The 21,147-nt window shown below is 44.3% G+C and overlaps 1 protein-coding gene across 9 annotated transcripts in view; it reads right to left on the reverse strand.

Moving 5' to 3' along the window:
- Positions 1–21,147, reverse strand: part of LOC144506949 (gephyrin) — a 489,936-nt gene that overhangs the window by 271,449 nt on the left and 197,340 nt on the right. For all 9 annotated transcript variants that reach the window (XM_078233376.1, XM_078233371.1, XM_078233373.1 and 6 more), the window contains exon 2: positions 7,863–7,941. In XM_078233376.1, coding sequence (XP_078089502.1) covers positions 7,863–7,941 — 79 coding nt within the window. The remainder of the gene's footprint in view (positions 1–7,862; positions 7,942–21,147) is intronic.

The raw sequence follows: 21,147 nt of genomic DNA on the forward strand, positions 1-21,147 counted from the left end.
CACTGCAGCAATTCACTAAAGATCCTTAGACAGCACCTTCCAAACCCACAACCACTTTCATCTAGAAGGACAAGGGCAGCAGATACATGGAAACACCACCATCTGCAAGTTCCCCTCCAAGCCACTCATCATCCTGACTTGGAAATATATCGCCGTTCCTTCGCAATCGCTGGGTCAAAATCCTGGAATTCACTCCCTAACGGCATTGTGGGTCAACCCACAGCACATGGGCTGCAGCGATTCAAGAAGGCAGCTCACCACCACCTTCTCAAGGGCAACTAGGAATGGGCAATAAATGCTGGCCAGCCAGCGACGCCCATGCCCCATGAATGAATTTTAAAAAGTGATTTTTTTGATATTACGTGAAGAATGATGTATAACTCAGTGAGGAAACAGTGGAGTCATTGTGTGAACAATCAATACAGAATATTTATTAACTTAAGAGAAAACTAAAAACATACACAACAAGAAGGACTATGATACTCTCTGACACTTAGGTAAATGTAAAGTCGCTGAAGTCCCAGGTGAGCATAGGCTGTGACTGTTGGTGATTTAACTTGAGGGTCACCACACCTCAGGCGAGGGGCAAGGTTGAAAAGCCTTCATGAATAACCTCAGCCAGTACTGTAATTGAACCCACGCTGTTGGCATCGCTCTGCATCACGAACCAATTCTCCAGCCAACTGAGCTAAACTGACCCCCTATGGTACATTTAAGGTTAAAGTTTATTTATTAGTAACAAGTAATCATACAGTAACACTGCAATGAAGTTATTGTGAAATTCCCCGAGTCGCCGCACTCCAGCGCCTGTTTGGGCCAATGCTCGTAACCAGCACGTCTTTCAGAATGTGGGAGAAAACCAGGGCACCCAGAGGAAACCCACGCAAACTTGGGGAGAACGAGCAAACTCCACACAGACAGTGACCCAAGCCGGGAATCGAACCCGGGTCCCTGAGAGACAATAGTGCTAACCATTGCGCCACTATGCTGCCCATAAAGATGGCTATATACACATAATTTTACATGATACTATCCCTTGGTCCACAAACTACCTACGTTCACCTGAACTCTGGAACACTCCTTTTTCCCAAACAACATCCAAAATTAAGTAATTCTATGAACTAAATCCAGCAAATAATTGCCACATCCAGGTTATGGTGGCCATATCTGGGAAATAGTCTTCCAGTTCAGCAAAGGTGCAAAATGGCTGCTTCTCTCAGGAGACTATAGCTGCAACTTGCTGCAGTTCTGATGTTAGCTGTCTCTCTCTCTTTTCTTTTTAGTGCTCTACATTTATACAATTTCTTTCCCTTCGATTTTATCCCCCTGTGGAGTCGGCTTTTGGCAGGTATGTGTCAAGTTCCTTACCTCTCAATTTTGAAGTTACCGATTCCATTGCCTTATTTGTTTTCTCAAGTTAGGGGACTTTCACAGTAACTTTATTGCAGTGTGAATGTAAGCCTACTTGTGACTAATAAATCAAAACTTTAAACATATGTAAAATAATTAGTTTCCATTGATAGACTAATTCACATCGCATCATTTCTCCAACCATCTGCCTCTAAACAACTCCCTTGCTTTATTTTGTTTTTTTTCCAATCTTAATTTTCCCCAATTCTTAACGGAGAAGAACAGAACTTCTTCAAGGTAGGCATTCCTAGAAGGGAAGTTCTGAAGACAGGTCACTCGACCCGAAACGTTAATTCTTGTTTCTTTCTCGACAGATGCTGCCTGAATGGATGCGTTTTTCCAGCAATTTGATCTTTATTTCAGATTTCCAACATCTGCAGTACTTTGCTTTTTTTGTCGAAAGGAAAAGAAGCCTTTGTTCCCAGTCATTATTACCAGCCTGTGATACATTAAAATGCTTTGCGCTTTGATATTTGTTCGGTAATCTTTCAGATATAATGCAATACATGACAAAAGATATAAAAATATCATTTAACGGCATATTATTCATGACTCATCAAATGACTCAAATTTACTGTCTCAATTAATTAAAGAAATTCATTGGTCTCAAGATGGCCCAATAAACATTTAAAAATTATGGATTTTCTGAACTCTCGTTTCAACAATTATTTAACACTTAGCTTTCAAGTAAATCACGTCCCACTTCAATAAATGTGGGGAGCATTATTGAATCATAGAATAGAATCCCTACAGTGCAGAAGGAGGCTATTTGGCCCATCAAGTCTGCACTGACCACAATCCCACCCAAGCCCTATCCCCTTAACCCCATCTGTTTACCCTAGCTCGTCCCCCTGACACTAAGGGGAAACTTAGCACGGCCAATCAACCTAACCCGCACATCTTTGGACTGTGGGAGGAAACCGGGGCACCTGGAGGAAACCCACGTAGACACGGGGAGAATGTGCAAACTCCACACAGACAGTCACCCGAGGCCGGAATTGAACCCAGGTCTGGTGCTGAGTGGCAGCAATGCTAACCACTGTGCTGCCCTGAAAAAACAGACGAGTTTCTTTCATGAGAAAAAAGAACCATATCATGATATTTATTTTTGATTAAAAAACCTTCTGACATGAATCAAATTTAAAGTTTAGCATGCTATGATTTAATCACTACAATTCTCATTTTCCCAGGGGAGCAGATGGATATTTTAAAACTCTAATCAGGTCAAAGGTGATAAGTAGATAATTCACTTTGTATTGTATGTTGTGGTTGGATATTTAACTGCAAGTTAAATATCTCGGACTGATCTTATCTGGAAACTGTTCGAATACACACGAGTCGAGATGATCCTTCCAGCCACCTCTTCCTGATCTGTAACAGCACCACCCTTGCCAAGCTCCCCCACCATCAATACCTTGTGGTGGAAGGTTGGTGGGATCATAACGGGAATGGGCTGTCACGAGATCAGCCGCGACAACAGTACAGCAAAAAGAGAAGGCTGGGGTAAGTGGAGTTGGGAAGAGAGGAGACTCCAACGAATTGTAAGTTTTGGTACAAACCAGCTGGGTTGAATGGCTAGCTTCTGTGCTGTAAATTCCACATACTGTTTTGTACACAGTGTAGTCCATTAGATATAGGAGCGGAATTAGTCCATTCGGCCCACTGAGTCTGCTCCGCCATTCAATCATGGCTGACAAGTTTCTCAATCCCAGTCTCCCGCCTTTTCCTTGTAACCCTTTGATCCCCTTACCAATTAAGAACCTATCCATCTCTGTCTTAATTCCCTCCCATCCTCCACAGTGCATTTTCAACCATTGAACCAATAATATGGAAATGTGCCAGGAACTCCTCCTGTTCTTGAAGTCTCCATTTATTTGGTTGTGTGCCAGCTTCTTCTTCAAGAGGGGCACGGGGGTTGTGTGTGCCCTGTTGGAGGGGCTTGAAGAACTGTGAGGCTGTTTTATGCAGCAGCAGCATGTGTGTCCAGATAGAGGAGTGGTTATGGGGCAGCAGCAGGTGTTGGGTGAGGGACTACAAGAGAAGGTTCCCTTTGTGATTGGTGAAGAGGCATGGGAAGCGGAGAAGACTCTTGGCAATGGGCTGAGGATCAGGTGATCCATTGCTGGAGAGGGCATAAATAAAAGGGTAGCTTAACCGAATAGTCCTAGCGAGGTCACAAAATGTCTTCCTGCATTTCAGTCATGTCCTGGTGACAACCCTGCTGGCATTCTCTCCAATCTAATTTGATGCAGTAGCAGACACCCATTGGAGAGGAAGCGGACCTCCTTTTTGAAGGCCACTTGCATTCCCGTGGTTGCATCAGAGGCTGGTGGGGTTCTGAATCATAGAACCCTACAGTGCAGGAGGCCCGCATTGAGCCTGCACCGACAACAACTCCACACAGGCCCGAAATCCCTGTAACTCCGCATATGTACCCTGCTAATCCCCCTGGCATTAAGGGGCAATTTAGCATAGCCAATCAACCTAACCTGCACATCTTTGGACTGTGGGAGGAAACCGGAATGTCTGGAGGAAACCCATGCAGACACAGGGAGAACGTGCATACTCCGCACAGACAGTGGCCTGAGGCCGGAATTGAACCCAGGTCCTTGGAGTTGTGAGGCAGCAGTGCTAACCACTCTGCCACCGTGCCGCCCCCAATGCGTGCTCCAAACTGCCTGCTGCTTCAATAACTCATTCTCCATAACAATGAGCTGCCAAAGAAAGTGGTTGAAGCAGGTTCAATAGCAACATTTAAAAGGCATTTGAATAAGTACATGGATGGGAATGGATTAGAGGGATGTGGCAATTGCGGGCAATTGGGGCTAGCTGGGAGGGCACCTTGGTCGGCATGGACCAGTTGGGCCAAAGGGTCTGTTTCCAGGCTGTATTTCTCTATGACTCGAAAGCGCATCACCTTTTAAGAAGGTGCAGACTTCCCTAAAGTAGCAGGCACCCATTCAGATTGCTCACCCTCCCAATTGGCCAGCTGTCCATAAGGAGCACAATTAGTGCTGGCAGTTTGCCTACTTCGGGAAGACGGTGGTGTAGTGAGAATGTCACTGGGCTAGCAATCCAGAGTCCCAGGCTAATGCTCTCGGAACATGGGTTCAAATCCCATCACGGCAGCTGGTGGAATGTAAATTCAATTAATTGAATTCAGTTAATTTTAGAAGTCCAGCAGTGAAACTATCGATCGTCTAAAAAACCCATTCGGTTCAGTAACGTCCTTCGGGGAAGGAAACCTGCTGTCCTTTACCCTACCTGCCCTACTCCAGACCCAATTCTCCATGACATGGCCTAGCGAGCCATGCTATTCAAGCCACGCAACAAAGGCTGGTATCCCATGAAAGAATTTTTTTAAAAATTAAGGATAATGAGGTCCGACCATGAAAATCGATGGGGCACCCACTGATGTACATCGAGCAGGCAGAGCAGAACAGGTGATCCAACCACCAAGTCTACCCCCAAAAAGAACATCATCCCCCAGTGCTCCAGCAGTCAGGAAGCTAATGCAGTCGGGTATTACAAATGTGAGTTAAATCCTTCAGAAACTTAACCTGCAAATGGCACAGAGACAGGTGAAATTATGAGTTTCAATGCATTTTGAAATGAAATGCTGTGATCCATTTAAAGGCAGCATGGTGGCACAGTGGTTAGCATTGCTGCCTCTCAGCGCCAGGGACCCGGGTTCAATTCCCGGCTTGGGTCACTGTCTGTGTGGAGTTTGCACATTCTCCCCATGGGTTTCCTCCCACAGTCAAAAGATGTGCAGGTTAGGTTGATTGGCCATGCTAAATTGCCCCTCAGTGTCAGGGGGGGCTAGCTAGGGTAAATACATGGGGTTATGGGTATTGGGCCTGGATGGGATTGTGGTCGGTGAAGATCCGATGGGCTGAATGGCCTCCTTCTGCACTGTAGGATTCTATGATTTCATTTATCAATTCAAATATTCTCAATAATAAAAGGTAAAGTCCCAGGTGACCATAGGCTATTCTCCTCTTTGAGGGGGAGAGCTGTCTGGTGGTGATTGAACCTGAGGGTCACCACACCTCAGGCAAGGGGCAAGGTTGAGAAGGTGGGGCCTTCATGAATAACCTCATCCAGTACGGGAATTGAACCCATACTGTTGGCTTTGCTCTGGATTGTCCAGCCAACTGAGCTAACCAATTATATATCATTGATGAATATTCAAATAAGTAGCTTGGTAAAATAATATTCTTAAAATTAAGGCAAATAATCTGTTCACCTGATCCCCAGCAATCTTCCAATGACTGAATTTAAGGTAAAGTTGGCAGAAACATGCAGGGGTGGCACAGTGGTTAGCACTGCTGCCTCACAGCATCAGGGACACGGGTTCGATTCCAGCCTTGGGTGATTGCCTGTGTGGAGTTTGCACATTCTCCCCGTGTCTGCGTGGGTTTCCTCTGGGTGCTCCGGTTTCCTCCCACAGTCCAAAGATGTGCAGGTTAGGTGGATTGGCCATGCTAAATTGCCCCTTAGTATCCCAGGATGCTCAAATTAGATGGATCAGCCATGGTAAAATGTGCAAGTTTACGGGCATAGGGTGGGGGAGAGGGCCTAGGTAAGATCAGAGAGTCAGTGCAGGCTCGATGGGCCGAATGGCCTCCTTCTGCACTGTAAGGATTATACAAATCTTGGGCTGATTTTATTTTCAACTCTATTAATTGCAATGCAATTTATACAAAACTAGTAGCACTAAACATACCACTTAAAATTAAATTGCAAACAAAGTTTCATTTAGTGGTCTATTCACAATTTATCAGTATACTTGAGAACATTTATTTTCTCTGATTTGGTGACACTTAATCCAAATAGGAAATTTAATACTGTAAATACCTTCAATGGCTCCGACACTGTTCACATCGCTATGAAGATAAATGACCTGTTCACTTTTCCAACATTCCTAAAGTTAATTAGGGCCTTCGCGGTTTTTTTGTGTCCTTAGAGAATGATACTACTGAAAGATTGAGGTCACCTCTCCGAATTTCTAAATACAAAGCAAGTACTTGGAAAGTACAGAGAGTATTCAGTAGAATAGCATTTCATAGGAACATAAGACTCAGAAACAGGAGTGGGCTATTGGGACCCGGGTTCGATTCCAGCCTTGGGTGACTGTCTTGTGTGGAGCTTGTACGTTCTCCCCGTGTCTGTGTGGGTTTCCTCCGAGTGCTCCGGTTTCCTCCCACAGTCCGAAGACGTGCTGGTCAGGTGGATTGGCCATGCTAAATTCTCCCTCAGTGTACCCGAACAGGCGCTGGAGTGTGGCGACTCGGGGATTTTCACAGTAACTTCATTGCAGTGTTAATGTAAGCCTACTTATGACTAATGAATAAACTTTAACTTTAAGATCAGGGCTGATCTGGTTGTGGTCTCAATTCCACTTTGTCCCCCCATAACTCCTGACTCCTTGCTCGATCAAAAATCTGTTTAACTCTGCCTTTAATAAATTCAATAATTTAGCCTCCACTTCTATCTGGGGAAAATAATCTGGGTTTGATCCCTGGCTTGGGTCACTGTCTCTGTGGAATTATGATGTGGTGATGCCAGCATTGGACTGGGGTGGGCACAGTAAGAAGTCTCACAACTCCAGGTTAAAGTCCAACAGGTTTATTTGGAGTCACTCACCTGAGGAAGGAGCAGCGCTCTGAAAGCTCGTGATTCCAATAAGCCTGTTGGACTTCAACCTGGTGTTGTGAGACTGCTTAGTGTGTGGAGTTTGCACATTCTTCCCGTGTCTGTGTGGGTTTCCTCTGGGTGCTCTGGTTTCCTTCCACAGTCTGAAGACATGCTGGTTAGGTGCATTGGCCATGCTAAATTCTCCCTCAGTGTACCCGAACATGCGCCAGAGTGTGGCGACTAGGAGATTTTCACAGTAACTCCACTGCAGTGTTAATGTCAGCCTACTTGTGACTAATAAATAAACTTTACTTTTTAATTCCAGAGACTTCTAACGTACTGAGAGAAAAAAATTCTCCTCAGCCCTGTCTTAAATGGTAGACCTCTTATTTTTAAACTCTGACAGTTCCGTGGTTCTAGTCTCTCCCACAATATCTGTGCTATCAAGTCCCCTCAGGATCTTATATATTTCAATAAGATCACCGCTCATTCTTCTAAACTCCCATGGGTAAAGGCCCAACCAGTTTAACTTTTCTTCATAACATAAGACCCTCATCCCTGAAGAGCCGAGTGAACCTTCTCTGAACTGCTTCTAACGCACTTATATCTTTTGTCAAAACTATTCCAGATGTGGTTTCCCCAAGGCCCTGTACAACTGCAGCAAAACATCCCTACTTTTATATTGCAAAACAGTATTTATTAAATTATAAAGAACTTGAATTATTTTGAAGATGGTAAGCATTAGCATTCAAGTTTGATGCCCAAAAGCGTAAGACGCACATGGAACTTGATTTTGGCTCTGTTATACTTACAGTGAAGGATCCTGGACCAGGTCTTTAAGGTTTATCCCACTTCTATCTTCTGCAAGGTTTCGAAAGCAGCTGTCACTCACTGCAAAATATGAATGGAAAATTACAATGAAATTTCAAACACTGCCTTTGGACCCAAGATTCTTTCCCTTCCTCTTTTCTGTCAACTTTTTCCCTTCCCCTCCCCTGAATGCAATTGTTTCTCCTGGGGGTACAGTCTCTTCACCACCAGTTGACTTCCAGCAACTCACATAAGAACATAAGAACAAAAGAACTAGGAGCAGGAGTAGGCCATCTGGCCCCTCGAGCCTGCTCCGCCATTCAATAAGATCATGGCTGATCTATTCATGAACTCAGCTCCACTTACCCGCCTGCTCACCATAACCCTTAATTCCTTTATTGTTCAAAAAATTATCTATCCTTGCCTTAAAAACATTCAATGAGGTAGCCTCAACTGCTTCACTGGGCAGGGAATTCCACAGATTCACAACCCTTTGTGGGAAGAAGTTCCTCCTTAACTCATCCATAGAACCTCTATCATCTCTCACTACCGCCCTGATGTCATCCTTAAATATCAGAGCTACACCACCTCCCTTACCTTGCTGTCGGTCCCTCCGAACAGTCTGATACCCCTGGATATTTAATTCCCAGTCGTGACCATCCTGCAACCATGTCTCTGTAATGGCCACCAAATCATACTCGTTTGCAATGATTTGTGCCGTCAACTCATTTACCTTGTTTCGAATGCTACGAGCATTCAGATAAAGTGCCCTTATGCTAATTTTTGTACCTTCTTTTTGAATTCTAACACTTTCATTGATAGCATCTCCTGACTTCTCCTTCCTTTTAACTTTTTTCCTGATTTTTGATGTAGTTGGAACCTTCTCCCCACATTTTGTCCTTGCTCCCTCCTTCTCGGACTCCTTACATAGGTTCTCACCAAATCATCCAAGGTCTTCATGTGTGAGCTTGGCCAGTGAGTTTCAACAGGGATTTCAACCTTGAGAAACTTCACCGTGAAGACCATGCATATTTATACACAATTCCAGTTTCAGTCAGGGAAACCCGGTCGTGATTAAAGAAAACCACCTCTTCCAACATCAGCAGCTCGCTGGCCTAACTAGATAAGCTACTAGGCAAATCCTGCAAAATGTAGGTCAACTGAAAAACAATTATATTCTCAACTGAAAAATTTAACTTCACTGAGAAGAATACTTCTTTAAAAAAAAAGACAGCAAGTTTAAATATGCTCTAATGCTTTTCAGCTTCAAGTCGATGCAGATGCATTTCAAGGATGCTTGTGCACCAAAGATGTGTTCTAAGTTTGCAAACCAGGAACAGATTTGTCAGATACAGTGGATCGAGATAGCAAGCATGAAGTGTGCAAAGTGCTTAAGCACAACTATCTTGGGAAGTTAGCAGTAGTTGAGGTAATCCAGAATAATTTAACCATTTCTCTATACCAGGGTATGTAAACCAGGACTCTGATCAGGCCACATTTTGAGTATTGCAATTTTGAGCCCGGTATCGAAGGAAGGATGTGCCGGCCAGAGAGGGTCCAGAGGAGATTCACGAAAATTATCCCAGGAATGAAAAGCTTGGCGTATGAGGTGCATCTCAGGACTCTGGATCTGTACTTGATGAGCTGATAAGGATGAGGGGGAGGGGGGGATCTCATTGAAACGCACAGAATATTGAACGGCCTGGATAGAGTGGATTTGGGGACGATGCTTCTAGTCGTAGGAGACTAGGATCTGAGGGCACAGCCTCAGAGTCAAGGGAAGGCCCTTTAACACTGAGATGAGGGGGAATTTCTTCAGCCAGAGGGTGGTGAATCTATGGAATTCATTGTCACAGAAGGCTGTGGAGGCCAAGTCATTGAGCGTATTTAAGACAGAGATGGATAGGTTCTTGATTACGGGGAGAAAGCAGGAGAATCGGGATGAAGAAACTTATCAACCATGATTGAATAGCGGAGTAGACTCAATGGGCCAAATAGCCTAATTCTGCTCCTATAGCTTATGGTCCTATCTTATGCCAATTGTGACCCTCTACTCTTTTCAAAGCTCTGAACCAGTTCCCCGGTGATCATTACAGTGATCCCCAGTGAAAGCTCAACATTCTGCTTTGATAACACTGACAAATTAATCAATTTTCACAAACAATCAGGAATACTATCAAGAGCCGCATCCACGAAAATCAAAGAAATAGCGTCTCATATCAATGAGAGATCAAAAGAATTGACTCAAGCATTTAAAACAAATATGTATTGAAAATTACAATGCAAGGATGTGAAATGATTGCGAGAACTTCATTTATTTTTGTCCTTCTTGCATCACAAACAAGTCCTGTGACCAAAATGGAAGAATGCAGTTCAATTGCAAGTAACATTTCATCCTTCGCTAAATGAGGCTTCATTTTTTTGCAAACACTCGCAGGACCACAAGCATTAATAAATTATTCCTTGCTTTTATTTAACTCAAAGCAGCAATTGCCATCGTATAAGGGTTCTGGGGAGAAAGAGGATTGAGAAGAAGCAATCCCCCCCCCCCCCCCCCCCCCGAAAAAGAACAGAATCACAGAATACAACAGTGTAGAAGAGGGTCTTTGGCGCATTGAGTCTGCACCAACGCATGAAAGGTCATGACCTGCCCACCTAATCCATAGCCTTGAATGTCATGGCGTGCCAGGTATTTTTTAAAGAATGTGAGACATCCCACCTCCCAGGCAGTGCATTCCAGACTGTCACCATCCTCTGGGTAAAAAGGTTTTCCTCAAACCCCCCCCCCTAAATATCCCACCCCTCACTTTTAACTTGTGTCCCCTCAACTCAGGGGAACAGCTGTTCCCTATCCACCCTGTCCATGCCCCTCACAATCTTGAACACCTCAATCAGGCAGCTTTTCAGTCTCCTCTGTTCCAGAGAAAACAACTCAAGCCCATCTAGCGACTCCTTGTAACTTCAATGTTCCATCCCAGGAAACACCCTGGTGAATCTCCTCTGCACCCCTTCTAGTGCGATCACATCCTTCCTATAATGTGGTGACCAGAACTGCACACAGTACTCCAGCTGTGGCCTCACCAAAGTTCTATACAACTCCATCATGACCCCTCTGCTTTTGTAATCTATACCCCGATTGATAAAGGCGAGTGTGCCCTATGCCTTTTTCACCACCCTATTAACCTGCCTTTCTGCCTTCACAGATCCAAGGACAAACACGCCAAGGTCCCTTTGTTCTTTGGAACTTCCCAGTGGTATGTTAACTTGAAGGCTTCGCTGATTCGCCATCTGCCCTTCACCCACTATTCCAATGTCTCTGCTCTTGCCCCAGATCCTGGCTCCATCGCTTTATGCCCTCTCCAACCTCACCTCATTGAAGAAACTCACCTCCCTCTTCTTCAACCTCATTCCCACTTAATTACAAACTGCCCAAATCTGCTTCTTACTGCCCATGCAGGCTGACTTTGCAAATAGTTCTGTCACCCTTTCAGAACCATTGCCGAGCCTCTCAGCCACATCCTCTGTAATGGCAATTGACCAATCCATCCCCAATCTCACTTCCTTCTCCTCAGTTCTTGAAGAGTTTTGGTCTCACAAATCCATTCCCAATTCTCCTGCAGCTCAATGCTTTGATCGATCTCAACAACTTAATAGGAGTAAAAACATAACAGTATTTTCTATCCCAAGGTGTTAAAGAGTCAGAGAGATATTCAGCACAGAGACAGGCCCTTCGGCCCACCTTGTTAAAAGAAATAGGTGAAGAAATTGGAGATACAGCATTGCAAAGCACTCTAGATTTGGGAATTGTACTTTTGATTTGAAAATTAGCAAATGCCACTCCATTATTTAAGAAGGAAAGCGAGAGAAAACCCAGGAAAATATAGACGCAACAGTTTAACATCAGTGGTAGGGATGTTACTGGAATATATCAGAGAATATATCACCTGGGGATATATCAGCTGATGAAAGGAGTCAGCAAGGATTGATGAAGGGTGGCTCTTGGCTGATGAATGTCACTGAATTTTTGTCACTAGCCTGATGGATAAGGAAGTGTTTTTAAACGTTTCTTACATGAACCTTCAGAAGGCATTTAATAAGATTCTGTACCAAAGATTATCAAAAATGAGAGCACGTGGATATAGACCATGTAACACGCACTGTGAATTGATTGGGAGATAGGATCACTATTTGAGTGGTAGGGTGTGAAACACGGCGTTCGATTGGGATCTGTACTTACATCTTAGCCTTTTAACATACATAATACTGACTTGGATCAAGGAATATTGGTTGTTTATCTAATCTTCTTCAATAAAAAACATATCAGATGGAAGGAGGAAGTTCATCACACAAACCAGCCTCCCATCCATCGAGTCCGTCTACACTTCCCACTGCCTCGGAAAAGCAGCCAGCATAATCAAGGACCCTGGACATTCTCTCTTCCACCTTCTTCCATCGGGAAAAAGATACAAAGTCGGAGATCACGTATCAACTTACTCAAGAACAGCTTCTTCCCCGCTGCCATCAGACTTTTGAATGGACCTACCTTATATTAAGCTGATCTTTCTCTACACCCTAGCTATGACTGTAACACTACATTCTGCACTCTCTTCTTTCCTTTTCGATGAACGGTATGCTTTGCCTGTATAGCGCGTAAGAAACAATACTTTTCACTGTATTCCAATACACGAGACAATAATAAATCAAATCAAAGTTACAAAAGGGTATAGAATGTGTGCGTGGGCAAAACTATCAAGGATGGAGCTGAACTTGGAGACACATGAGATCAACCACTTCCGAACTGAAAAAAACCTATCGGAATGTTTTCTCACTGCTGTATGGCAAAGGGATTTAGATGCCATGTTAATAAATCACAAAGTGAGTGCACAATAAAGAAAGTGAGGAAGTAATGCTTTAGTTACATGGGGCCTTGATCAAACCCCATCTGGAGAAGTGGGTTTAGCTTTTGGCATAACACCTTAGGAAAGATATAAATTGTTCTTGTGGGGGCACAGTGAAGAATGATATGAGAGAATAACAGCACGGTGCATCACGATAACAAGTGTCATGAACTTGGCTGATAGTCACAAGAGTTTAGAAGATCGCCGGTGTCAAGATGTTATAAACGATAAAGGGACTTGAGTGGCTCTCCAGAAATAAGGGGGGAATAATCGTACAATTATAGCGAGGCCGTTCAGATTTGAAATTAGAAAGCACTTTTCACACAAACAGTCATGGAAATCTGGAAATCTCTTTCCCCAACAGACTGTCATGTTTGTGAAACTGTAAGTTTTAAGATTGAGATCAATTAGTAAAGATATCGAGGGAGCTGCATCAAAGGCAGACAAATGGAGTTGAGGTACGCAGCAGGCAAAATCTAACTGAATAGCAGTACTTGCTAAAGAGGTTGATTGCCTACTGTAGCTCCTTGGCCATGTTTTTGCCTCCATCACAGCACCAAAACGGTTCAAACCAAAGCCATGAATCACACACTGAAAAAGTGGCCGTGGGCGCATGGTAGCACAATGGTTAGCACTGCTGCTTCACAGCTCCAAGGACCTGGGTTCGATTCCTGGCTTGGGTCATTGTCTATGTGGAGTTTGCACATTCTTCCTGTGTCTGCGTGGGTTTCCTCCGGTTTCCTCCCACAGTCCAAAGATGTGCAGGTTAGGTGCCTTGGCCATGCTAAATTGCCCTTTAGTGTCCCGGGATGCGTAGGTTAGAGGGATTAGCGGATAAATATGCGGGGATAAGGCCTGGGTGGGATTGTGGTCGGTGCAGACTCGATGGGCCAAATGGCTTCTTTCTGCACTGTAGGGTTTCTAAAAAAAAAGTGCACTATTTCTGCTTGTTCTCTGCTGCCTTTGATATGGCCGTCAACTTCCTCCTCCTTAAACACCTTTCCTTAACTGTTTAGGTCCATGAAACCGCCTTCAGTTGGTTTCTCCTTCTAATTGTAATGAAAGAATGTCAAACAATACCCTCTCTTGATGTCCCTGTATCTCAAGTGCTCACAGGATCTATCCCTGTCCCTCTGACTCTTCCTCACAGAGGTGATGTCCCTTGGTGACATGATTCCTGGAAATTAGCCCATTTTCCATGCTCAAACCACCCGGTTCCACCTCCCTTGAATTCTCTATAACCTCTGTGCTGTCAAGGTGCTTGTCCAGCACCCAGCATAGTAGACAAACTGCATTTCCCTCAAGTGACCTACATCGAAGCATTAGGGGACTGGGGGTTAAATTAAAAATTCTTATTCCCACATTCCGAATCCTTCCTCATTGCTGCTGCTTGTACCTACTCCTGTAGTCTCTGTAACACAATTGATCAGTGTGTTCGGCTGTTAATCAAGTAGTTGGTGGTTTGAGACCATCCAGAACTGAACTCTTCACTATTCTGGGTGGCACAGTGGCTAGCATTGCTGCCTCACTGTGCCAGGGACCCCGGTTCAATTCCAGCCTTGCGTGACTGTGTGGAGTTTGCACATTCTCCCCGTGTCTGCGCGGGTTTCCTCCCATACCAAAGATGGTAGCCATGATGTGGAGATGCCGGTGTTGGACTGGGGTGGGCACAGTAAGAATTCTCACAACACCAGGATATTTGGAATCACGAACTTCCAGATCGCTGCTCCTTCATCAGGTGGGTCTCATATGATGAAAGAGCAGCGGTCCGAAAGCTCGTGATTCCAAATAAACTTGTTGGGCTTTATCCTGGTGTTGTGAGAATTCTTACTGAGTCCAGAGATGTGAGGTGAGGTTGATTGTCATGCTAAAATTGCCCCTTAGTGTCTCGGGATGCATAGGTTAGAGGGATTCGCGGATTAAATATGTGGGGTTACGGGGATAGGACCTCGGTGGGATTGTTGTCGGTGCAGACTTGACGGACCGAATGGCCTCCTTCTGCACTGTAGGGTTTCTATGATTTCATAGAATCCCTGCAGGAGGCAATCCCACCTAGGCCCTATCCCCGTAACCCTACATATTTACTCTGCTAATCCCTCTAACCCTACGCATCACAGGACATTAAAGGAGCAATTTAGCATGGCCAATGCGCCTAACCCACATATCTTTGGACTGTGGGGGGAAACTGGAGCAGCCGGAGGAAACCCACGCAGACACGGGGAGAACGTGCAAACTCCACACAGACAGTGACCCAAGCCAGGAATCGAACCCAGGTCTCTGGAGCTGTGAGGCAGCAGTGCTAACCACTGTGCCATCGTCGCACCCTTGGGCAATATGGGCGATAAAAACTGAAAAAATAGAATGGGAAGCAGCAATGTTTGGGCCAGTGACGTCCACATCCCATGAATGAATTTTAAAAACCTGCTCAAATCTCACCCTCTTTCAAACCCAACCTTGGCCAAGCATTCGATCGCCTCATTCAATATTTATTTCTTTGATTCGGGGTCCATTTTCTTTGGACGACTTGTTTTTCTACCCGAGTGGCAATAGTGTTTGAACTGCCAATTGCTGCTTGCTTTACCGTGTTCTGTACAATAAACCTGTATGTTTGGATGAGTTACATTGCTGCAACATAAATAATTGAACCAAATATTGGGTCCCTGGTTCTATTATTATTCTGTATGATTAGGGAATGAAATCTGTGCTTTCGAACCGCGATTCACAGCTGTTGCCACAGAATATTGTACAAGCTGCTCCTGAATGACATATGTTTTCAACACTTCCATGCATTTAAAACTCTCATGTACACAAATAAATATTAAGGAAGTCAAAACATTCAACACCAACAAAAAAATTATACGTGAAGGGTTCACGTCAAAGCATGTTTCCTGTTAACTAACCAATCCTTTATTCATGCCAATATGTTATCCTCTACACCATTAGCTCTTATTTGGACCCTGGAACAAGAAGACAATGTACCTCCTATGGCTGCAGAAACATCTGTCTATTCTATTAATGGTTGAATCCCTGATCACCATTGCATTGCTGATCATCCACCTTTCACACCACTGTCATTCTGATTGAACTTTAGTTCTGATTTGGAGTGTGGAAACAGTTTCATTCACTCATTACATTGTTCTGTAGCCTGCCATTGTAATGAATTAAGGATTTATCTGTGTGGAATGACTTTGAGGCCACAATTGGAGAAAAGGTTTTCTGCCTCGTGTCTTCATATTATGCCAAAATGTCTGAGGCATTGTGGGCCAGAGTTTGGTGGAGAAGGCACCTTGCAGATTGGACCCTGTTTGTTTGATTTGTTTATGCACCATTTAGTTGTCAAACATTTTCCCCACAAAGTGCTGGAGTTGCAAACTGATAATAGATGGCAAGAGAGCATCAGGAACCTTGATGAACAACAGGGTCAAATGTCTACCTCATTAATCAATGAGATTTAATGATAAAGAAATGAGCAAAAAGACTGAGGAAGAGGGTTAATTTGAATGGGTGATTTCAATGACAAATCATGCAGAGCAATAGAAATAGAATTTTAAATCAAAGATGGATGCCTGCAGTGTGCTGTTTTTGATTTGATTTATTATTGTCACATGTATTAGTATACAGCATTCTGGTTGTGTCACAGCTTGGTATGGCTCCTGCTCTGCCCAAGACTGCAAGAAACTACAAAAGGTCGTGAATGTAGTCCAATCCATCATGCAAACCAGCCTCCCGTCCACTGACTCTGTCTACACTTCCTGCTGCCTTTCTTGCACACTGTAGCATGCAAGAAACAATACTTTTCGCTGTATGTTAATACATACAATGAAATACACACATCCCGCTAAAAAAAAAGGGCGGGCACGGTAGCACAGTGGTTAGCACTGCTGCTTCACAGCTCCAGGGACCTGGGTTTGATTCCCGGCTTGGGTCACTGTCTGTGTGGAGTTTGCACATTCTCCTCGTGTCTGCGTGGGTTTCCTCCGGATGCTCCGGTTTCCTCCTACAGTCCAAAGATGTGCGGGTTAGGTTGATTGGCCATGCTAAAATTGCCCCTTAGTGTCCTGGGATGTGTAAATTAGAGGGATATGGGGGTAGGGCCTGGGTGGGATTGTGGTCGGTGCAGACTTGATGGGCTGAATGGCCTCCTTCTGTACTGTAGGGTTTCTATGATTTCTATGACATGTGACAATAATAAATCAAATCAAACAGTGAAATGTTTTGTTTTTTTGCGCGCTATACAGACAAAACATTCCGTTCATAGAGGAGGAAAGGAGAGAGTGCAGAATGTAGTGTTACAGTCATAGCACATGCTTGCAGAGAAAGATCAACATAATGCAAAGTAGGTCCATTCAAAAATCTGATGACAACAGGGTAGAAGCTGTTCTTGAGTCAGTTGGTACGTGACCTCAGACTTTTGTATCTTTTTCCCGACAGAAGAAGGTGGAAGAGAGGTGTGTGGGGTCCTTGATTATGCTGGCTGCTTTTCCAAGGCAGCAGGATGTGTAGACAGAGTCAATGGATGGGAGGCTGGTTTGTGTGATGGACCGGGCTACGTTCACAACATTTTGTAGTTTCTTGCAGTCTTGGGCAGAGCAGGAGCCATACCAAGCTGTGATACAACCAGAAAGAATGCTTGCTATGGTGCATCTGTAAAAGGTGGCGAGAGTATGGCCATCTTTTCATATATTTACGCTCCCTCAGAAGACCAATACTGGATTCTGGGTACCATACTCGACAAAAATGATTCCATGCTGGCAGTTCAGCTACAAACCTTTCTGCGGGTAGATAGACAGCTGGCCAGGAATCTCTGGAGGATAGGCTGCATAAGACTGTATTTAAAATTGTTTTTGTAACACTAAGCATCTCTCTTCTAGGTCAATAAAATCCCACTGGGACCCTCCTACATTTAACTGTGCAGCCTCAATTTTGTTTTTGTACAATCGGGTCTTATCGTGTGAACAAAAATACTGCTGCATTTGGCTTCTGGAATGTGTTGAATTTTGTTCCTGTGAAACGCCACTCAACTATCATCCCCACTTTATCGTGTGCACCTTAATGGTAATGCCGAGGGTAAAACGCCTCTCAGAGACGTAACGCCCAAGATTGTTTGCACTCACTGAATGGGGGCTGCTGTGTTGGCGCGGGATGGAAAGTGGTCACGTACCCAAGCACTTTCCGTATGATGAATTAACCAGAACCAGCATCAACCTCCAAAGCTCCGCTTTAAGGATGCCTGCTTGTGTGACATGAAGGACCGAAGACATCGACTAACGCAGCTGGGAGTCATTCGCTGATGACAGAGGAAAATAGTGACATCTCCCGTGAGCTGGCCTGCACCACCAGCGGCTTGGCAACGGATGCCAATGCCAAAAACAACAACCTTAAACAACACTTGGTAGCTCCGAGTGTGGCACTTGTGATAGAAACTGCCTCTCGAGGATTGGCCTCATCATCAGTAAAGGTGCGCCAGATGAAGACGCCCCATCCGAAATGGATGTGCGTGCAACGTGTCCATCAGCTTTCGTAGATGAAAGGAAGCAGCCGATGAAACAGGACAAATATGTCCTACAGGAGAACTTAATTTTGTCCTTTCAGGCTCAGCAGTCTTTGATTTGATTTATTATTGTCACATGTATTAACATACAGTGAAAAGTATTGTTTCTTGCGCGCTATACAGACAAAATATACCATTCATAGAGAAGGAAATGAGAGAGTGCAGAATATAGCTAGGGTGTAGAGAAAGGTCAACTTAATGCAAGATAGTTCCATTCAAAAGTCTGACAGCAGCAGGGAAGAAGCTGTTCTCGAGTCAGTTGGTATGTGACTTCAGGCTTTTGTATCTTTTTCCTGATGGAAGAAGGTGGAAGAGAGAATGTCCGGGGTGCGTGGGTCCTTAATTATGCTGGCTGCTTTGCCGAGGCAGCGGGAAGTGTAGATAGAGTCAATGGATGGGAGGCTGGTTTGCGAGATGGATTGGGTTACATTCATGACCTTTTGTAGTTCCTTGCGGTCTTGGGCAGAGCAAGAGCCATACCAACCAGAAAGAATGCTTTCTATGGTACATCTGTAAAGGTTGCTGAGAATCGTAGCTGACATGCCAAATTTCCTTACTCTTCTGAGAACGTAGAAGCGTTGATGGGCTTTCTTAACTATAGTGTCGGCATGGGGGGACCAGAACAGGTTGATGGTGAGCTGGACACCTAAAAACTTGAAGCTCTCCACCCTTTCTACTTCTTCCCCATTGATGTAGACAGGGGCATGTTCTCCTTTACGCTTCCTGAAGTCGATGACAATCTCCTTCGTTTTATTGACATTGAGGGAGAGATTATTGTTGCCGCACCAGTTCACCAGATTCTCTATCTCATTCCTGTACTCTGTCTCGTCATTGTTTGAGATCCGACCCACCACGGTGGTGCCGTCAGCAAATTTGAAAATCAAGTTGGAGTCGAATTTGGCCACACAGTGTATAAGGAGTATAGTGGGGGGCTGAGAATACCGCCTTGTGGGGCACCGGTGTTTAGGATGATCGTGGAGGAGGTGTTTTGCCTATCCTTACTGATTGTGGTCTGTGGGTTAGGAAGTTCAGGATCCGGTTGCAGAGGGAGGTGCCGAGGCCCAGGCCACGGAGTTTGGAGATGAGTTTTGTGGGAATAATTGTGTTGAAGGCTGAGCTGTAGTCAATAAATAGGAGTCTGACATAGGTGTCCTTGTTATCTAGGTGTTCCAGGGTTGAGTGCAGGGCCAGGGAAATGGCATCTGCTGTGGACCGGTTGCGGCTTTGTTGTCTTTGAAGGACTGTTGCACTCAAATACTTTCAACAGTATTCCATCTCGTTCACAGTGGTATTACACTATCCCTTTTACATCCATATGATGTTGCCTCTGATGCACATTGGCAGAAGGGTGGCAGCAAGATTTGGGAACCCAAATTCAACTCGAGTGTCATGCAGACAAATGGTGAGATCAGTAAGTAGTAAGTAGTCTTGCATCTTCTGTGTTTCACACAGTGCACCATTAACTCTAGCTCAGTGCTAAATTCCATTTAAAGTGTACAGAATGCTTCAAATGGTAAACTCTCACATAGATCCAATTAGATAGTTAGAGTCACATTGACAGAAACATTGCTGCTTCCCTTTTTGCCCTTTCGTAGGGAAAGGCATGGAAAGTAAACAAGGAAAAAACAAATACATCACAAAAATAGTCTTTTGAACAAAATACAATGTTTTGCATTTGCCTTTTAAGAAGACTGACATTAGAACATTTTTTTTATTCATTCATGGGACATGGACATCGCTGGCTGGCTAGCATTTATTGCCCATCCCTAGTTGCCCTTGTTCAGGGCAGTTGCGAGTCAACCACATTGCTGTAGCTCCGGAGTCACATGTGGGCCAGACCGGGTAAGGACGGCAGATTTCCTTCCCTAAAGGACATCAGTGAACCAGATGGGTTTTACCGACAATCGACAATGGTTTCATGGTCATCAGTAGATTCTTAATTCCAGATTTTTGTTTTATTGAATTTAAATTGCACCATCTGCCGTGGCGGGATTTGAACCGGGGTCCCCGAACATTAGCTGAGATTCTGGATTAATTGTCTGGAGATAATACCACTGGCCACCTCCTGAGAAATAGGAATTTGGAGTTGGTATTTGGCCCTTTGAGCCTGCCCAGCTATTGAACAAGATCACGGCTGTTCTTCTACATCAGTTTCACCTTCCCACACTATCCCAATTTCCCTTAACATCTCAAAATCTGTCGACCTTTCTCTTGAATTCACTCAACGATTGAGTATCCATAACTCTCTGGGAGATGAGAATTCCAAAGATTCATAAACCTTCTGAAAGAAGAAATTTCTCCTCATTTTAGTCCCATAAAGGGCTGATACTTCAATCTGAGACAGTGACCCCGTGTTCTACATTACCCAGCCAGGAGAAACATTCTCTCAGCCCCCAAAGAATTTGATATGCTTCATTGTGATCATCACTCATTCTTCTAAACTCCAGGGAATATAGGCCTAGTTTACTGAATCACCTCTCTTAAGACAAAGCTCTCATCACAGGCACCAGTCTCGTAAACCTCTAGGACAAGTACGTCCTCCCTTAAGTGTGGAGGCAAAAATGGCACACACTGCTGCAGGTGTGGCTTCACCAATGCCCAGTATAACTGTACGAAGAGTTCATTGCTCTTAAACTTCAATTCCTTTGTAACAAAAGCTAACATACCCTTTGCCTTCCTAATTGCTTGCTCTGAGTCCTGTGCGAGGACACCCACGTCTCTCTGAGTGCAACCATTTCCCAGTCTCTTGCCATTCAAAAAAATTCTGCATTTCAAAATTGTTTTTCTACCAAAATGGAAAACTTCACATTTTATCGTAATCAAGATGGTGCTGGAGAG

Source organism: Mustelus asterias, chromosome 18 (assembly GCF_964213995.1).
Source record: "Mustelus asterias chromosome 18, sMusAst1.hap1.1, whole genome shotgun sequence".
In the NCBI taxonomy this organism is placed as follows: domain Eukaryota; kingdom Metazoa; phylum Chordata; class Chondrichthyes; order Carcharhiniformes; family Triakidae; genus Mustelus; species Mustelus asterias.